Below are 21,382 nucleotides of genomic sequence, written 5' to 3'. Positions count from 1 at the left end.
CTATGACTACACCTAATCTATTTTCATACACAGGATGGCAGCGTCAAGACAAGAAATTCGTGCTGTAGGAAATTACAAATATTTACCCTGTATGGCCTATGCAATCTGCACTGTACATTCACAGCAATCTGTGCTTTTTCTGTGCTGTGTTGTTAGTACTTACTTGACAATTCCCTGCCTCCAAAGGAAAGCAAGTTAAAACATAATACAAGTATTAACGGTTTCTTTTCAGCGATGTAAAGTAAATGCGCTTATATTACATTATGGGATGAACGAGTTCCAGGGAAGACAAGACACAGTCAGACATTAGAGAGCTTTGAGTTCTCAAAGTACTGCAAATACAGCAAATAAAGTTTCTGTTACTGCTGATTATCTTGATTATGCACTTACACAGGTATCCACGGGTACGCAGCAGTGAGCTAACTCCAGACAGAAACTGACCAAATCTCACCCTCTCCCCTTATGGGCCTTAATGCCAGAATGTAAGAAGGTGCAAGTGACAACTCACTACCTCTCACTTTCCCAGTAAGGCTACATGGAACGGCCAAGACCAGGAGCCTAAATCCTGGGTGGGGTGAATGGGCAGCATGAGGACAGAGAGCAGCAGATGGGCACAGCAGAAAGCTGGGTGAAATGGGGGAGGGGAGAGGGGAGAGAAGTGGGGCACCTTGAGGAAGCGGTGATCTTAGAGAACAGGGTCCCCCTGCAGTAAAGGAGTCAAGTGCCTTTAGATAGAAATTACAGGAGAGAGAAAGAAGACCCAGGAAAGTGTTATGATATATTCCATGGGATGGGGATGAACAGCTCATGTTTTTAGAGCATATGGCATAATTGCTTTCTGAAGAGACACACTGTCTGCATCCCTCACAAGTTGACAAGAATGCAAATTCACTGTTCTGAGGACAATGGGAACAGAATTGGATCTTCAGAAACAATGCTGCATGAAAGCAACAAACACTGAGGGCTGGAGAGCTGATAGATGGAGAAAAACGTCCTGCCCTTGAGAACAGGTGAAGGCTGGGCCCAACAGGAGCGAGCAGCAGAGTGGAAGAGAGTCCAAATGGGAGGCTAACGTGCATGGGGATGGCTGCTAACTGGAGGGAATATACTTGGATGTCAAGCAAAAGTAAAAATGAGCAAGGACTGCTCCCAGGAAGAGGAAGCAAAGGTCAAAATGAGGAAGGACAATTTAGTACTGTGGGGTTTGCTTGGACAAGAGATTTAAAGCCCAAGGTTAAAAAAAAAACAACACCGAACTGCTCATTTCAGAAGGAAAAACACAGAAGTGGCTTTTAATAGTACATTTTCACTAGCTGACGAGAAAAGGATTCCCAAGAGCCCCAAAACTGCTGTGAAACTCCTGGCTGTAAGAAGCGATTCTGTGAATTCTAAACCTCTGGATTTTCCCATCCCAACATACACAGGAGTTCTGTATACCACTTTTCCTGCTGTTACTTCTCCCTTAGATATTGCAGACAACATGACAATATCCTACTTCTTCACATAGCGAATCAAAGCAAAACTGAAACAAAAGCAGAGGGAGATACAAACTGCAATCTAAGTTGCTTTTTAAAGCTTATTTATGCTTTTGCATGTATGCTGATGCACTCTTTAAAAAAAGAAAACAAAACGGCACTGCAGAACAAATGGTGGTGATTGCCAATTTGATATTCTTGTAAGGGAACGTATCACTGCATTCACGTATCATTCGAGGTCAGCCTCCAAATGTGAAATGAGCAGAAAAGCAGGTTAATAAGTGTGATCAGTTCCGAATGAAATCTGAAGGCTTTCATTTTGGAACAAGCTCGTTGTTCTAAGTGTCTCATAAAGCTGGTAATCTAAACGGCCATTGTAGAACAGCCTGCTTGCAGTTCACTGTCACACACAGCGCACTGCTCAGACAGCACTGTCCACGTGGCCTCTCAGCCAAACCCTGCTTGCCAAAACAAGGAACACGCTGCACCATGCTTGAGGCAAAATCTAATTTGCTGTCTTAGATTAAAAAGTGTAAAATACCTGAAATCATGAGACTTCTGGAAAACTCTCTCCATATACATCAAGGCATTACTATTAACTTAATCTTAGGATATTCTATAAAGTTTCTCCTTTCTTAGGCTTCCTTACGAGTGTGTTTGAAAGGAAGAGGCTTTTCCACTTTTTTCATTATTCCTTACGTAAATTCTGACATTTTACAGCTCTGCTTTTTGTGTAAGTAAAAACATTTGACCAATAGTATACTAAGAACATTGGGGCTGGAGGTAGAAACATCAGAGGTAGGCCCATTAGCATCTTTTCCCCATGTAACAAAATCTAAGCTGTATTAGAAACAACACTTCTTAGATCCTTCCTGGAATACAGCCCACACAGCAAAAAGCTCTCAAACACCTGAATTTTTCACATCCATCTCAGAGCAGAGCACTTCTCAAGTTCAGACAGAGAAGGGTCATCACATGATGTGCATTGCAGCAGCAGCACCACCACCCCACAGTTGCACACCCACTAAGAGTCACACAGATGCAAAGGACCTTTGGGCCAGCTTTGTGCTGACCTGTGGGAGAAGTGAAATTGACTCTGAGTTCAATAGGTTGGCAGGGACAGCAAAATTATCAGTCACAATGTGTTCAAGCCCTGGGGACAACAGTGATGAAACCAGCATGCTGCCAAATACATTTAGGATGCATTAACTTGACATAATCCTGTGAGAAAGTAAAAGTGAATTTTCTATAAGACTCCACTCATTCACAAGCACCAGATTTCTGCTGAAATAAGCCAGCTGTTGTTCTCCCCACCTCACATACGTGTTTTTCCAGACACATTTTGAATTATTCCCACCTACACATCAATACAACGCAGATTAACACTCAAAGCTTTTACACTGCACCCATACAAGTGTGCATGTAAAAGTGCACGAGCAGATTCTGTAACCATACGCCCAATAATTGCATTTTGGGTACAAAAGCTAGTATTTGTCATTTGTGGGGGCTCCTTTGGAAGCTTATAAGTCAGCTCATGCTTTTGCAAAGAAATAAATAGTCAATAGAGTTCGAAGAAGGAAAACATGAATTCTTCAGATCAGAACATATAATTACAAACGATGCACAATAGCACATGGGAACAGGCTTGAGACAAGGTGACTCACAGGAAGTGAGACACCGTATGTTAAGAAAACCGAAAAGTAGACAAACATGCTAATGCTGCTTTTTGTTTTCTACACGTTCAACTTGCTTAACAGGGTTTCCCATCACCAGGTATGTTACAAGAGATTTCAGTTTATGTAGAGTCATGCAAATCAAACTAAATGAAAGCTGCAAACACAGGATAGATGTTAGCGGTTAGCAGAATGCAAAATGCAAATAAATCTTTGCCTTTGGTATTAGTAACAGAAATACAATCTTTATGCAAGCCTGTTTTACTTCTTTTTTCATGAGTTCTTAGCCAGCTAAAAGGGTCCCAGTTCAAAAGTTAGCCTTTGTACGAAATAAAGCACAATTCCTCCATAACACACAGTATAGCTTACAATTGTCCTGGATTGCCTGGGACAGTCCCAGCAGTGCCCAAGGGGTCCCGCGGTGTGGGAGCACTGCTCTTGGAGCTCCCACACCGTGAGACTGCTCCTGCAGCACCTCTCATTGGCACCCCACTTCTGCATCACACAGGTGGAGCAAGGAAGAGAATGCCAATCAGAGGAGCAAGAAAGGAAGAGAAAAATAAGGGTGGGGGAGGAAAGGAGGACAGACACGGAAAGGGAGAAGAAGAAAAACAAGAAGGTTGGGGAGAGAGAAACAACAATCAATTAATTATCTTAACCAAATGCACCAACTAATACAACCACAACACATTTAGATATTGTCACTCAGACTCATCTCTCCTGTTTCTTTTCCATCCTAAAGCTGTAACTCCTGGCAGCGATGACAAAGCTGGGCACAAAAATACTAGACCACAATTTATTTCAAATTCTGCAGGCAAGATCTACTGTGTACTTTCTACCTCCCTCTGAGACATTTGCAGAATGATCATTACTTTCTTATGTAAATAAATAAGACAGGAGAAGTACATTTGATAAAGGGCTTTCATTTTCTTTTCTAAGGGCAACTCCTTAACATTATCCCCACGATTGTCACCTCTGAGTATTTTGGCCTTTACAATCATGAAATTTCTCCATTGACTTTGCTTAGGGGCCCAACGCTCTGGAGAAGGTCAGCATAATAGAGATTTCCTTTTCATTTTGCTGGATTATGCTGAGCATAGAACACCTGCTAAGCAGTAAAAGAGGGTTCACAGCAGCTGCTCAAAGTCACAGTCCTCCTCAATCAAGCAGTATGTCAAACCTGTCCTCCTACCCTTCCTCCTGTGATGTGAGAGAGCTGCTGGCTCCTCTCTTGTGGCATAAAGACAAAGCCTTTGTGTTAATTTGCAGAAAGTCATCTGTAAGTTGTTGGTTCTTTTCCAGATGGGTGGTGGTTGTTGCAAACCCTTCCCTTCAAAACCCAGCACTGCCCACATCAGCTCTCATCCATATACTTGCATCTTGGCAGGAGGCATTGACACAGCTCTAGACCAAACTCATCCTGAATCGTACCACAAGTTGTTATTTTTAGAGGCAAAATGCACTTTGAGTTTTTCAGACATACCATTCTTAACAGGGTCCTGCAAGCTTATTAGCTTATTCTAGCAAACACAAAAGTTGAATTCCCTGTTAAATAAAATTTAGCTACAATAAAAAGGAAAACAAAACAACCATTTTCCTGAATCAGAACTGTCTACTAGGCATCACATCACATTTGAAGCATATTTGTGTTTTATAAACAGGGAGGTAACTTGTTCAGAAACAATTTACCTTCAAAATATTACTATTCAAAGAAAGAAATGAAGCAAGCTTAAAGTCCTTGTTCCCAAGAAGCTCAAATCAACAGTTCCAGTTATCCCTCTCTACTAGAAGCTGGAAACATTCCTGTTTTTATCTTTCCTTTTTCTAATTTAGACTTAATTTGTTTAATTTGCTTCTACCCTATACCAGTGAAAACTCAAATGTTCTGCTTTCTCAGACATAATGAAAATACAGCAAGGAGGGACACTTCTTTCTTCTTGACTGACTGTCAAGATCCTGACTGCTTTTGCAATGAAGCAAACTGGCAGTTTTTGAGGCCTTGTGATTATTTCACTCTTGCAAACCTGAATGGCCTTGTAACATAATTTTCAAAATTTATACAACATGTGAAGATCTCAGAGCATCTGTAGTATGCAAATCCCAACAGATGCACAATCCTTGGTTCATAGAATCATAGAATGGGTTGGGTTGGAAGGGACCTTTAAGATCATCTCGTTCCAACTCCCTGCTATAGGCAGAGACACCTTCATCTAAACCAGGCTGCTCACAGCCCCATCCAGCCTGGCCCTGAATGCTTCCAGGGAAGGAGTATCCACAGCATCACTGGGCAGCCTGTTCAGCCTCTCACCACCTTCACAGATTCATTTTGGAGTCTTCTTACAGACATATGACACAATTATAAAGAAGAAAGATTTTGGATTTGGGATATTTTTCCCCTCTAAAGACCACCAGCGTTTCCCACATAGCTGCGTGAAAGAGAATGGTATACATCCTCTTGGTCCCCTTCTTCACATCTGAAGGAACTGGGAAAGGCTACTTTCAGCAGTGCCTTTGCAGAAAAAGTAAAGCTTTGCAAACTGGTGTGAATATTACTCGATGCCATCTCACTCAACCCAGTGCACAGATACTTGAGGACTCCATATCCTGAAGGCCTGTTGATTTAGAACCTTTCCTGGACACTGACAGCTGAGTATTTGTAGGCTTTTTATTTTGTTTGGCTCAGCTTTCACTTAGGACCCTCACAGGGGGAAGGAGAAGCTTTCAGGAAGCTTTTGGAACACAGTCGGACACATATTTCATTAGCTGCTGCATTCTTTGTATCCTCAGAAAAGATGAAATCTGGCACAGTTAGGAAACTTAAGTCATCATTCAAATGTCTTAGAGAAAAGTCAGCTTCACCCTGAAGCACTCAGAGTTGAGTGTCAAGATTCTGGATAAATCGTGCACAAATTCGTACAGCTGTGGTCAATAGTTGAAGTCTTTGGCAAACGCAGTAGCCAACACATTAATCTCATCTTTCTGCATCCAAAACCCACCACTTTCCACAAAGCCCAGCACAATATGTCCAGAAACTGCAGTTTTGCTACATTTCACCATAAATTTTCTGCTTCTAATTATTTGGCTACAAATTCTAGTAATTTATATGAACGGGATGGAGAGAAGGAAGCAAATGCTTCTTTTCCTAACGAGCTACTTATGAAAGGTAAGGGGATTTCTGACAAACTTATCAGAAAAACAAATTCCAAATACTGAAAATGCCATCATATTAAAGTAACCGAAACCAAAAGAGTTTATATATAAAGATGAGAATAGTTGTGATTCTTTAGGAGAAAAGATGGTAAAGACAGTTCTGTGTTTTTTCCCCAGCTACTTTAAAATGTACTACACAAACCTGTTGATTATATAGAGATAGTATGAAGGAAAAAAGTACAGAGAACATTAAAAATTACCTTTTTGCTCTCTTATGGGATGGATAATTCCTTCCAATAGCTACAGTATTTTACTTTTACGTACAAGCATTATGAAAAGCGTTACGGAAGTGTAAGGCAACCTCACCACGGAGGAGGTGTCTACCCATTTAGGACCACCAGCTATAATCAGGATGGGCAGCGAGGAAGCAGTTGGCCATAGTAGAGGAGCTTCCTGCTCCAGTGTGAGTTCACAGTTTTGGACAGCATGAGGAACATTGCACTGTGGATTATGAATGTGTGACAAACAGGAAGCCTGTTTCATTTTCCTCATTGCACGCTGCTCTGTGGATACATTCATTTCAAAGGGTGCCTTCTTCCACAGCAACAAAGCACGTTCAGCTAGGTCAGCTTGTGCAGTGTAGGACTGTGGACTCAAAAGCTACAAAGCCTTCAGGATATGTGACAGAGTGAGGCAGTCTCCATGAAACAGAGCACTCGCTTGCATCTGACAGCAGACACATGGCCAGGTACCAGAGAAAGAAAAGTTCCTGAGGGCTGTGGTGATTTTCAGTCCTAGACTGAAAGTAGTGCTGAAAAGCTGCAGAAAAAAAACCCTCATGCTTATATTGTTGGTAATTCACCAGCACAAACCAATTGTAAGCCAGGCTTAATCGGTCAATTACACTCATTCTGCATTTGCTCTTGCATCAAGGCTGAATAAAGCAGCTGGAAGGTAGAAAAGTTTTTGGTGTAAAACATTTGTCCATCCTACTATTGATATTTGTTATTTCACGTGTAATAATAATTTAGCAGTATGTCCCAAAAATGGAAATTTTAAGTTCTCTTTCCAATTCATTCTCAGCACATCTGTGTTTGGTAGATAATAAACTGCCTTTTTACAGAAAAATGGAGAAGAGACTTCACATGAGTAAACAAGTTGAAAGAACTATCTTTAGAAGAAGGGGAGACAAATGGGTTATGGACCAATATTTAATAAAAAACATTAAGATTCATGCTACATCTTTATTGAAATGTTGCCATGAAAAAAATAACTGAAAGGGGGTAACATATCTCATCTTCCACACCCAACATTTCTTCTCATATTATTAAACTGAGTGCAAAGTTATTAATTTTTGCCCCAAGGAGGCAAAAGCAAGAAAACTCACACCAAATTTATACTTGTGTATAAAAAAAAAAGATTCCAACAAAAGAAACAGCACAGATTCACGCTTTGAGTCATCATCCAGATACACATTTGTAGCTCTACTGTACAGGTGTACAGTAAAGAACTGAGGAAGTACCCACCAGTATTCACAGACCTTAATCCTTCAGACAACTTCATCCCAAAAGGGGAGTAAGATACAACTGTTACCAGTAAATGCCACAGCTATTTGATCAATGGGAGAGCACTCTGTACAGATTTCTTGATCCTGAATCCAGTTCCAAGTTACTGGCTATAGATCCTCCTCTCCTGTCCCAGCAGTCCTGCCCCAAACAGACTTTTTACTTACCCACTCCCCTAGACAACTGGACCCCACTCTCTACACTTATTATTACCTCTTTTCTTTACTGTCTTCTCTTCCCATCCACTGATGTTTTCCAGCTTACTGCTGTTTTGTTTTCCCCAAATAACATGTGCTGTAGTAACAGCCTGACAAAATTTTAAGTAACTGACAATCTCCTCATGAAAATGTCACCAAGAGCCTCAACTACACAGGATTTACAGGCTCCTCCTTTCCCAAATGCCTTGCTGCAGACAAATGCCCGCGTGCTGTGATCAGAACCGAAAATAACTGCAAATGTGAACAGGAGAGAAGACTACACTCGCAGGTGTTTTAGTCACATACATGCTTTTAGCCATCACACCAACATATTGTAACTGACCAGGAGCATTTTAAATACTATCTTATGAATTTCAAAATTCCTGTCTTATTTCTAAAGACCAGTTCTAGTTGAGTGAAAAGAGATTCAGAAGAATGCAATCTACATTTGGAAATGAACGCCCCTGTGTGACATACCTCTCTTCTACTGAAACTTCCTTCAGCTGTTGATGTGGCTTTGTCCCCTCCATTTCTCGGATGCTTACCGCATAGATCTTAGTGGTATAATCAATTGCTTTTTCTCTTGCAACATCACTATCATAACCTTAAAATGTAAAGCAGAGTAAAACAAATTACCCTTGACTCACGGTGGAGGAATAGAAAACACCAACAGAAGAAAACAATCCTACCAAGCTCTCCCTACGCTGAACTTTATCACGCTGACTTCAACCTAAACGTGTGTGAGGCCTGTGGATCAAAGACTAAGTTAAAAATGTGTGTTATATCATCTTTTTTTACCTCCATCTTCTTCTGCGTCTGTGTCTGATTCTTCACTATCAACCAGCTTACTCTCCTGAATGCCCAAAAATTCTCTGGTCCAGATCATCAGAGCTGTATCAGCACCACCTACAGTCAGCAGCACGGAATCATTGTGTAACCACCGGACATTGGTTACCTGTGCGCTGTGACCCACATACTTTTTGAATTTTGCATGTTGGCCCTGTTGTACAAAGAACACACATATCAGCAGTTTGATACGTCACCAACACTGTCTTCCCTAATTTTTTCTCCACTAGTGTCTAAAAAGGCAAATAAACACACATTACCTTCACTGGATATGAAAAAAGCTTCACAAAACCAAAGTCATCTCCTGTAGCTAGTAATGTTCCATCTTTTGTAAGAGTAGCAGCATTTACAACAGTGACATCACTGTGCATGGGCCAAATTCCTTCACAAGTAGGACCAAGAACACACGTCCAGGTATCCCACTCAATCTTCTCCAACTGCAATGAAAATTTCACTCAAAGAAGTCATCTTAATACGTACCTGATACATGCTGTTCTAATGTTTATATTTCTCCAGTGTCTGATATTAACTTAATTTTTTATATGTTTTTAGAGATTTTTCACTGTTTCCAGCTAGTTAATACAAATTACACTTCTGCATCAAAAGCCTTAAAAGTAACTTTAAACATTCCCACTTCCCAAAGGTAAGCATGATTTAGATACAAATCTCCTTCAATTTTTAATGAGACATTAAATACTGCCAGCTCTGTACAACACTTATGTATCACAACTTATGCCATTAAAAACCATGTCATATTGTTTAAAGCTGATTTTAAAACCGTATGCACACTGATTACAAAGACAACAGGTGGCTGTTCCGGAAAGGAGCTTATGGGAAACCATCACTATTAAACAACAACAAAAAAATGTAGAGATACAAACAGAAAACTTTAAATCCTCATATTTACAAAAGCTGGAAGGAATAAATGATTCTAAATCTAAACACTGTAAATATAGTATTTTTAAAGGAAAAAAACCTTTAAACAAAACATATGCTAACTTTGAGCTGTCTAGAAAAATAACTGTCACAATGAAAGAAATACAGTAAGTACAACTCATACCTCAGCAATTCTTATGACATGCCTTTTCCCCCTTGGTGCTTCAAAAAACAGTTGTTCCTTAGCACCAGAATTGACTTGCAGTAACTTTCCTGGATATAAAATAAGAATTTGTTACAGATCTTATTCATTATTATGAATATAATTAACTTTTTATTGAATGAAGAAGCATGTTAACAAATTATCATCCACAGAGTTATTTATAGCAAAAGTAAAGAAGATGCTTATGATCACTCCTGAAGAATCCTACACCCTTGATTCACTACACAGTAATATTTTAAACATGATTCAGCATCCTTGAAGAATTGGTTTTCCAGCAAACCGTTTTCTTTTGATTTATATTGAGCCTCTTTGAATCAAAAAGTAAAATATAAGACCACAGGAGTAACGTGGCCTTCCTATCTGACCTGTATCACACATTAATCCTTCACAGCTAGAAGTTCAGTTAGAGTTTCATTGTACCACCAGTACCTGCGATGCCCATATGACTATTTTATTGTTCTTGACTTTTTGCAATGTGCTATTATGTTGTAGAGAAGAAAATGAATCATACACCCCATAGAAAATATTTTCTGGAGATTCTTTTGCATTTGTGATTACTGCAGAAGCAGAGATGGAGCAAAGAAATGAACATAAATCCTGAGAAAACCCCAAGCAATACAAAAGAAAGGGATACAGTCATCCACTAAGAACAATCAGGAAATGGAGAATAAAATAACTAGCAAGAAATAAAAGGTAGCTAAGCCTGTATGTAAGAAATCTTAACAGAAGAAGCTTCTCCAAATCACAGAATCACCAAAGTTGGAAGAGGCCTCCAAGATCAACCAGTCCAACCATCCACCAATGTTTCCCCGCTAAACCACGTCCCTTATTACCACACTACACGTTCCTTGAACACCTCCAGGGATGCTGACTCCATCACCTTCCTAGGCAGCCCATTCCAGTGGCTGACCACTCTTTCAGAGAAGAAACTGTTCCTAACATCCAACCTGAATCTCCCCTGGTGCAACTTGGGGCTTCTCGTCCTATCACTAATGTCTAGTTTTGGTAAAATACAATTAAGAACACTAAAGAATTTCCATTTTCTTATCTTTTACATCTACCCACACAACACATCCATTAGTTAACTAATACAGATACACAGGGACTTATCCGACAAACTGCTATTATTATGGGTACAACTATGAGTACTTAGATTATTGGCATTGTAAACAAGCACCCAGAGCCAGCTGAGTAACTGTGTGGCTTAATAGCTCAAGAATGGCACCCAGACCCAAATGGATTCCAAGGAGAGTTTAGCTGCTGTCACAGTCAGGTAACTTGTACCACACTTTGGGACTAGTGTAACAGTGGAAGCAGGGCTCAGACACACAGGTGGTTCCATGCAGAATCATATTAGATCCAGGAAGGCTTATTGCATAAGCTCATTATCAATCTTTCTAGGCTTAATTAGTTTTGACAGTAAGGCTCTCTAACTTCACAGCAGTGATTGCCAAGTAATGCTCAGCAAGGAGGAAAGGAAATTAAATATAAAAGGTGAAGAAGAAAATGTGCCACACAGTCCCAAATTAAAAAAAAAAAAAAAAAAAAAAAAAAAAAAAAAAAAAAAAAGAGCAAAGAAAAGCAATATTATGTTCCTAAGTAACATTTTAGTCATACACTATTGTTGGTGGAGTGCAACATACTCTGGTATAAGTAAAGATTAATTCTACCAACAAATGTAATTGTACTGAAGCTGTATGGTGCTTGATGTTGAGAAAACATTTGCATTAGTAGTTACAGTTTAGTCTTACAGTATTTTCAGTTACTGCTATGAGAACAATTATCTGATATTCCCTCTTGCAGGAATTTTAAATCTGTATTTCTGGTCAAACATTTTACCTCTTGAGTCCCAGTCAATGTGTGTGATATAGCTAGATGCACCTTTACAAATGCCCACTCTTTTGCTGGTAAGTACATTGTAAATATCTACAAAATTATCATGGGAAGCCACAGCAAGGTACTTTCCTGTTTCTGTAAAGAAGAGACATTGAGGTTATGAAAGACATATATTGTTATGCATTTTTATTACTCTAGTGCACCCAAAAGCTTCAATTAAGGGACCCCAGTGTATGAGGCTGTACACAACTATAAAGAATTGTAAAGTATTTAAAGATATGGAGGACACATAAAGCCAATCTACCTTCTGAGCATTCAAACTTATGGCTAGAGTAGAAAAACAAACTCAAGACAAACACCGCTCTTTCACTTTGCTATCTAGTTATACCTCGTGAAAATTTTATATCTGAGATCATTTCCTTTCTGTGGTGAAAAGATACCATATCTTCCACAGTGTCAGCATTTACCACCAGAAAACTCCCATCATTCAATCCTACAGCCAAGGCTTTTCCATCAGGAGAAAAGGCACAGCAACGTCCACCTATAAAGGAAGATCGAAGGGTGTAACCTAAAGTTTATGAATTTGGGATTGAGAAACCCCCTCCCCAAAAGAGAGAAAAACTGCAACTGAAAGGTTTCTGCATCAATAGATTTCTTGATTATTAAAATAAGTATATTCTGTGATAACTGCTAGTAGTTATTTTCCTAAATGGGAATGTATTCTTTGTATAGGCTGTTCTTGAGTTGACAAGATGATTTGACCAGTCCAAATATCACCTGCCAACAGCATTTTAAGCACCTTTGTTTCATATAAAGAAAATACACAAAAAGGAAATTGAGATTAAAAAGTTTGAAGACTCATTTCAGACATGTCTTTCAGGGATGTTACACTTTGTTCCATGACTCAGTAATGTGCTCAGGGAGAACACATTTGAAACAGAGATGCACTACATTTTCTCCACTTCCTTTTCTGCCCCCAACATTATTTCTGACCACATTCTCATACAGCTATCCTCATCCTCCCCTGAGTTCACTTCCCCAAAACATTCAACTCTGTTTTCCCTCAGAGTTCCTGCGCTCTGGATCTGTCACCAAAAATGAAGCATATTGAATTTACACCATAAGATTTTCTGAAGGTTATGAACGTGTACAAAATAAGAAGGTAGCAGTATTTCAGCATACGTCAGCTACTTTTATACATAAGAGAGGGCAGGACAACCATTCATTTTCAGAGAAGCTGAATGTGAAAAGTTCATGTTGTCACTGAATGCTGATGGTGCTTAACATGCTGAAAATTTTACATTTGTCTTTAAAAGTAAGTATTTTAATGTCAGCAACAAATACGCTGATCTTAAGCATTCATAGGAAGAAAAATGATTTTGAGTTCCCCTTGGAATCAGAGTAAAACACATTAAATTATTTTTATTATCATTCATTCCAATGATTTGTAATCCTTCATTCTACCCTTATCACGGACTTGCCAAAGATGATTTACTTCCTATGCATCCAATTTCCTGATGACTGTCCCCCTCCTCCTCCCTTAACGCTGATGCTGTGTGCTATAGAAGCAGCGCCGTCGTTACCACAGCAATCACCAAACGAGGATTACCTTTTTTGAGTTTCCTCACTGCCAGCATGCGGTGCTGGGATGACAGTTCCCAGATTCGAAGTGTTTTATCATCACTCACCGTTGCACAGACAGGCAGGAGAGGATGAGCTGCCAAGCCCCATACTTCTCCTTCCATATGTCCCTAGAGGATGCCATTAACACATGAGAAAGTCACGCATTTGCCTTTATGTAATGTGTTCTAGAACTTGCCCTACCTCCTTTTACAAGTCTCAGACAACACATCTTTACCATCTTCTCTCAAAAATTTTCTATGTTCACAAAACCATGAATGCCTGGCCTGGTTCCTCTAGTAACCAACTGAAATACACTCTTCCCTACTTGCCTCCACAATTGCTAGCTGTAATTATTATTAAGGCAATTAAGGCAATGTTCCCTCTTTCAGTCTTGAACTGAACAGGAAGTAGTTAAGCCCAAGGTAGGCCTTTCTCTTGAAATCCTAAAATGGGCTAGTCTGTCTGCAAGGTTTACTAACTTTTTAGATTCTGGAGAACTTGTACATTGGCCAATGTACACCTACTTAGCTTTTCTAGTCTTTCTTCAGAACTCAGTTTTTAAATTTTAATTACTCTCCCTGCATTTTCTTCAACTTGCACATAACTTGCAGGCATCATTTCAACGTTAAATCATTTTTACTGTTCTCAGTCTGGATTTCAATTTGGCAACTGCCTTGTTTGTTGAAACAGAAAAATACAGTTAAAACAGGAAAGGAAGGAACTGTCTTGGTGTCCTGAGTATGTATTTTTGCTCAAGTTAATACATACAAACATACAATTTAAACCAGATGACACTTATAAAACTTTTCTTTATCATAAAACTCACAAGGTGTGTGAACTATATTATTGAGCAACAGAACTGCTGGAGATGGAAGGGACATTTAAACATTATCTACTCCAACTCCCTTGCAATGAACAGGGGATGTTTACAGACTGATCTGGTGCTCAGAGTCCCATGCAAGGTTCTCTGGGCAACCTGTGCCAATGCCTCACTGCCCTTATTGCTGAAAACTTTCTCCTTTAATCTAATCTAAACCTCCCTTCCTTTAGTTTGAAACAATTTCCCCTTGTCCTGTCACAACAGATCCTGCTAAAAAGCCTATCCCATTCTTTCCTATAGCCCCTATGATAAGATTGCAACTCCAAATTACTGTGCTAGTTAAAAATTACTAATAAAAATTCTCACATTTATGTTACTTATGCTGTCATGAAAACAATACAAATCTGGAAGATTTTCTTTCCAACTACTTCTGATCACAAAGTAAATATCAAATATTTTTGTGAAAAATAATTTGGTCAGTTACAAAAAATATAAGGTAAAATTTGACAAATTATACCTCAGTAAAAGATGCACACAAATTTCTACATATAGACATCATGCTTAATAAAGACAATAAAACAAAGCAACATGAAATAAGTAGGTCACCCTTAATGCAACACCTCTGATTTATTCCCAGGAAAATACAAATTGCTACAAGGAGCACAGGAGTTCTATTTGACAGAGCAAATTCTCAGCACAACACACTATCTTTCAACACAGCCCCCACCACTGGCTATGCATTTTTCCCAGCAATGAGCAAGAACCTGCATGCCACGCTCATAACAATCTGCACCAGTTCAGGTGGCCCATTGTTGCTGTCACCACTGCTGAAACACACCACCCACATTGACTGTCTGATCTCCATCAGTGTTCACCAAGCATCAACAAGTGTCAATAGGCACAATTTTTTCCACATGTAGGAATTCAGCTCCAACCCTTTGCTTCATACACACTTCCGTGTCACATGCCACTGTGTCAGAGTGCCCCTCTGCTGCCATCTGTCACATGGCAACAAGATGTAATGGGATATCATTGGGAACTTGCAACCTCTACAGCCATACCTCCAACATTTGCTTCTGATGTCATGATACAATAAAATAGGAGGCATTACTTTTGGAGCAGCCCTCACACATAAATCAACATATTCATGTCAAGAATCTTTTTTTTTTTTTAAATCAAACTTCACAAAATCCTCTGCCTTGCCAGAAGAAATCTTTTTGTCCTTTGCAACACATTCAATGAGAACTGCACGTCGCTGCAGGAAAATACTATGGCTCTAAAACATCTTTCACCAATACAGGAACCTTCACAGTAGACTACATCATCTCAGCCAAAGCAAATGGGTCAAACACTGTCAAATAAACTCTGTTAGCTCTACCCCTAATTTTCCTTTTTCTCTACTGGGTCCTACCTAAAAAGCCTAAAATATTCTTTGTAAGTCTCACTACCAATTTAACTTAATGGACTCTTTTACTTCAGAATTAGGCAATCCACAGTGACTCTCTAAGTCACTTACAGAACAAAGAATCAGCTTCTGTCTGTGCAAGGAAAGGAACAGTGGCCGACAGGATTAATGAAAACAGAAGGAAAAAGACAGAGGAAATCCAATGATGCTCTGTACTTCTGCAGGAAACGTTTTTGATAGGAAGACCCATATTGTACCTGAACAAGCAGAGTCATAGGACCACTTTTATCAATTTCAAGTATTTCTCCATTTTTAGTTCCCACGAGTATATGGCCATGTCCTAGACTGATGGCACGAATAGAGGGATTGTCTTCTAAAAGTAAACCTGAAGAATAAAAGGATATTTTAGGTTTTTTTGTGTGTGTGTGAGAAACCAAAAAGAGCCTCATTTCACCTTTATACAGCTTATATAATTAAAACTTGTTTAAAATCAACCATGAAACATGAGATAAATTTACATAATCATAATACTAGATAATCCATGGTTTTCATTAACAGTTCAAAGGAGAGGAGCTTGTGGTAGTATGTACTGTGGCAATTAACGACTGGAGTTTTACTGTTTTAACATACAAGCAGTTCTGCAAACTGCAGCAGTCAGGACAGTAATTCTGTGCTCATCTATGAATACCGCTTTACAGACTTCCATCCTGATGCCTGGGGAAGTACAGAACAGGTCTTTACAATTCACAGGGACCACAGTCCTCCTATAGGAAATATAGCCACTTGTGGAAACTAATTGCTACACATATTTTGGAACACCCAAATTCACAGGTTTGTGATATTTGTTCCTAAAATCATTTCTTTCGTGAAAACAAAGCTAAAGGTCAAGGAATAGAGGAGGAATTTTCAGAACAAACTATAAAATGACAAAGACTGGGATATTTCAACCAAATAGGAAGACTCTAGCACGGAATAGTAAGTAGTTCAATAATGTTCCTTTTGTGTTCTGACAAGATCTGACATTTATTACTGCCATTTTACCAGCCTTCATGCATACAGTACCTATTAAAACACAATGACAAACAATACCTTTGGAACTAGAAGATAGTGCTGCTCTTTTAATAGCATATGTCTTCAGACACCTTTCAAACATATCATCCCAAAGTGCCACAATTCCATCTTTTCCACCAGTTACAAAACCCTGTATGATCACAGTATGAAAGACATAGATAAACAGCAGCAATCTGATATTAGCATATAAAAAGACACATACAAATATAGTAGAAATCCTCCTGTGTCTTTGGAATGTGTCTAAATCAAACTACTGGAGCGTATTACTATGAATAAAACCTATAAGAGGAGAAGATTTTGAGAGTTTCTTCTCTAGGGTTCTGCCTTACGCAGACTGATAACTATACAGAATGCCTACTACTGTAAATAGTAATGTTGGACCATAATATTTTTCTACATGTGGAAATAAATTACGGAAAAAATAAGTGTTTCATCCTTTGGCAAGGCAGTAGGCGGAAATACTGGCTTCTCAAGTTACTGCAAATTAACTGATGTCTGAAATGGCTTTCTAATGATGCATAGGGATTGACTGAACAATTCCCTTGGTAGATTCTTCTGCCTGGGCCAAGACAGTGCATAACACAGCATAAATCACTAACCAACATAAACATAAGAGGATGTTCATAAGATAGAATGCCATCAAATAGAAAAATTGATGGAAAGGCAGGAGCAATCAAGTAGGGCAGGAAAGGACAGAGACAGAGGGATCTACAAAGCTCTTAACAGATACAAAAGGTTTATGTGTAGTGTTCCTCTCGTGCTATAATTTGAAAGTTGAAACTGTAATATCAAAAAGAATGTTCCATTATCAACATCTTCAAACTGTGAGTGGATTCTAGTAGTAGAAGTTAGTCTCTCAAGATACGCTCACTGATGTGATATCAGTGACATATTTTTATTTGCCTCAGTTTCATTAAAAGATTTATTGTTGCATCTGAAGGAAAATAATACTGATATCTGGAATAATCAACTCTGGAAAATAAAACCTTTCCATACCTGAAGTCTTGCTTGCCTAAGGTATGGTGATAATACCAATATGGATTTAGAAATAAAAATAATAAAGATGCATGGATCACAGAAGAAGACAAATACCTTATCCAATGCATGCATTGCAAATACAGGTCCATCATGGGCTTTCACTGTCTTGAGCAATAGAGTATCCTTCCAGATGAAAATGTCTCCAGTAGCAGCACCAGAGAAAACCAAGTCTTCTATTCGCCCGTATGAAACGCTCATCATAGTTTCCAATTTTCCACTGCTTCCAAATGTTCCTCGTCTCGACGTAAAGCCTCCACCTGCAACATAAAAAAAAGTCCTTTATATTTCAGTTTGTAGCCGTAGTGCTGTAAAAGACAAAAGTCTTGACATCATCATCTGTTATGGCTGCCTAAGACACAGCAGATAAATACTGAAAACACAGTGCAGAAGGGAAAAACACAGTAAGGGCAAATCAGTCTAGCAATGAGAGATTTAAAGCAGTACAGACTGTATCTTTCAGATCATTACTTCCAAGCAGTTGTTAAATATTGGCAATGAATTGTATAGAAGAATTAATACAAGGGGCAGGCAGAACATTTCTGTACAGAACAGCCTGCCAAGCTCTTCAGAGGTTATCACAACAACAAAGACAGAGGTTTGCTTTACTGGCCCAAATAAAAAATTTGACAGCAGTTTTGCAGAACGAATGGCAGGATTTCTAGATTGCCAAAAAGCCTCACTGTGCCACAACTGCATTACTCACTTTGGTTTAGAATGCCATTACCACCCGTGAATTGGGATCATTTAGGCAAAAATATGTGTACAATTACAAAACAATACATGCAATGCTATCCTTGCTTCAGTCAATTCTAGACAACAGTGTTTCAAAGGACATCATTCTTTTACTGCAAAGAGATTATTCTTGGAGTAAAATACTGCTTAATGCAAATGAATGTAATACACATTGGCAAACAGCAATTAAGTACATTGAGTTATTGCAAAAATACCCTAGACATTAATGATGGAGGAAAAAAAGTAATTTTTAAGCTGAGGGCACTTGAACCTTATAAATTACAGTGTAAGCATAGGAACTTCTTAGAGTCATCTAATTAATTTTTTTTATTGTTTATTTATTTTTTAGCAGTGTGCCACTGGCTGGGATTTTCACAATAAGAGTCATATACTGCCTGAGTAAATTAAGGGGACTGTATTTTTTCTGGGAACCAAGATGCTAGCCAATCCAGGAGAAACTCTCAATACTATGACTAGAATGAAAAGAACCAATGAGCTAGAAATTACATCCAAATGACTTTCTCCAAAGAGAAAGGAATACTGTGGCATTTGCTGAATGCTCCTATTCTGATAACTAGAATGGTCTTTTACAAAAAAAACAAACTATTAAACAGAAAACATGATGTCCCTTAATTAAATAGATATAAATCCACAAATAAGGTAAATAGAAAATATTCAGTATGATACCTGTTTGCTGCCAAAATTTGATATGCTTCATCCCAACCGTGACTAGCTTGTCTACATGATGTGGATTACATTTTACTACAAATATTTTATCTTTATGACCCCTGTAATAAAAATTAAAAACAGGAAGTTAAGGGATTACTTAACATTTCGAAGTAGTCTGTTTCAAGTAATTATTTCACAGTATTGGACAATTCAAAAACAGTCTTTAGCAACAAGAATCTGTTTGTCACAGCTGTTGTACTCTTGGTGCTAAAACAACAGGGATCTCTAACACCATCACTGGCAGATGACTCACAGAGATATCCCAAAGTTCTCTTTGCCACAGTTATCCTATCTAACAAAAAAAGAGAGAACAATACTCCTAATCTTCAACGGTTTAGCCTTAGGAATCCAATCAAGAGAGAAGAATGTAGTTGATTATAGGCTGTGTATGAATTAGACTACAGAAACAAGGTGAATAAAAACCATCTCTCACTGAATGTCAGTTCCATTAAGTTATGATGAAGAGGCAGGAAACAAAGTTCAATGCAATTAAAAGACAGCATAAAGGGCAACATAAATATTTAAAGGGATAAGAATGTGGTTTATGAATATTTAAAATAATCTATTAAAAAAATAATCACAAGGAAGTCTCAAACCTATTGCGATTCAAGAGGAAAACTCAAATAAATTATAAAATCATAGTCTAGAAAACAGTTCATTTAGCAAATGAACCTTCAAATATACCTTCAAATTTAGTTCTTCAGTAAAGGTACTCTTGTTTGAGCATGTACTTACGGACATTTGTAAAATTAAATTTCATCATTACCAAAAAAAAAAAATTCTGAATCTCAATATAACAATCATTTTCTGCTTCAGGATGTTAAAGCACTAAGAGCAAAAACTACTTTTTTCAACCTGAACATCCAGGTTTTATAGCTTGATGCCCAAGGGATGGGATGCCATTCAGAGAGACCCAGACAGGCTCAAGCAGTGGGTCCAGGAGAACCTCATGAAATTCAACACATCCAAGTGCAAGGCCTGTCCCTGGGTAATGGTAACTCCCACTATCAATACAAGCTAGGAGATGGAAGGATAGAGCACAACGCTGCTGAAAAGGACCTGCGGGTACTGGTGGATGGCAGCTGGACATGAGCCAGCACTGTGCTCTCACTGCCCAGAGAACCAACCGCATCCTGGGCTGCATCAAAAGATGGCCAGCAGGGCAGGGGAGGGGAGCACTGTGTAGGGTAGGGATAGAGCACTGTGTAGGGTAGGGATAGAGCACTGTGTAGGGTAGATAGGGAGTGCTCACTACAGGAGAGATGTGGACCTATTGGTTCACCTCCAGAGGAGGGCCACAAAAACGAGCCCAGGAATGGAATACCTCCTCTACGAGACACCTGAAAGTGGCCTTTTAGTATCTAAAGGAGGGCTACAAGAAAGAAGGGGACAGACACTTTAGGAAGGTCTGTTGTGGCAGTACAAGGGGAAATGGTTTCACACTTCAGGAGGGTTGATTTAGATTGGATATAAAGAAGAAGTTTTTGACAACAAAGGCAGTAAGACACCGGCACAGGTTGCCCAGAGAGGTGATGGTGTCCCATCCCTGCAGACAACCAACGTCAGGCTGGATGGAGCTTTAAGCACCAGATATCTCTCTAAATGTGCCTGTTCATTGCAGGGGAGTTGGATTAGATGACCTTCACAGGTACTTTCCAACTCAAATGAGTCTATGATTAGACCCAGGATTTTTGTTAGACCGGTTTAGAAGATCTAATTAAAAACAAAACAAAACAAAACAAAATAAAAAAACCAACACCTGACTCTGAGAATCTTGGCTTCAGTATTTTCTTTTGCTGAATCAATCTAAACAAAAACAACAACAACAAAAAGTCTTACTTCACCAACATTTGAAGAACATCATTTTGGAATTCTTCCTTCTCCTGATCTGTCACTTTGCTATTATGATGTCTTTCTTTGCAGGCAGGTCATACTGCCTCTTCTAGAAATATTTATCACACAGCCAAAATGTCCAAAGTCAAAGTAATTGCATGCCAGCGCAGATGTCCCCCATAAAATGATATGAGTATGTCCGACCATGTGGTAAGATGCATAGTGCTGGCACGTGAGAACTGGATATATGCTGCAAATGTATGGCCTAGATTCGGACCCCAATTACCCAC

General features: G+C 38.9%; 1 protein-coding gene across 3 annotated transcripts in view; it reads right to left on the bottom strand.

Moving 5' to 3' along the window:
- EML6 (EMAP like 6) overlaps positions 1-21,382 on the bottom strand; it is a 108,812-nt gene that overhangs the window by 19,131 nt on the left and 68,299 nt on the right. For all 3 annotated transcript variants that reach the window (XM_042811443.1, XM_042811452.1, XM_042811460.1), the window contains 11 exons: positions 19,218-19,318; positions 17,853-18,055; positions 16,779-16,890; positions 15,947-16,074; positions 13,451-13,592; positions 12,230-12,382; positions 11,845-11,976; positions 9,967-10,055; positions 9,167-9,343; positions 8,859-9,060; positions 8,538-8,664 (listed from right to left, as the gene is read on the bottom strand). In XM_042811443.1, the coding sequence (XP_042667377.1) occupies positions 8,538-8,664; positions 8,859-9,060; positions 9,167-9,343; positions 9,967-10,055; positions 11,845-11,976; positions 12,230-12,382; positions 13,451-13,592; positions 15,947-16,074; positions 16,779-16,890; positions 17,853-18,055; positions 19,218-19,318 (1,566 nt within the window). The remainder of the gene's footprint in view (positions 1-8,537; positions 8,665-8,858; positions 9,061-9,166; positions 9,344-9,966; positions 10,056-11,844; positions 11,977-12,229; positions 12,383-13,450; positions 13,593-15,946; positions 16,075-16,778; positions 16,891-17,852; positions 18,056-19,217; positions 19,319-21,382) is intronic.

Source organism: Centrocercus urophasianus, unplaced genomic scaffold (assembly GCF_019232065.1).
Source record: "Centrocercus urophasianus isolate 14NV4802_14NV808 unplaced genomic scaffold, USGS_Curo_1.0 seq_10, whole genome shotgun sequence".
In the NCBI taxonomy this organism is placed as follows: domain Eukaryota; kingdom Metazoa; phylum Chordata; class Aves; order Galliformes; family Phasianidae; genus Centrocercus; species Centrocercus urophasianus.
The sequence above is the reverse complement of the archived record's forward strand: the minus strand, read 5'-3'. Positions and strand labels throughout refer to the sequence as shown.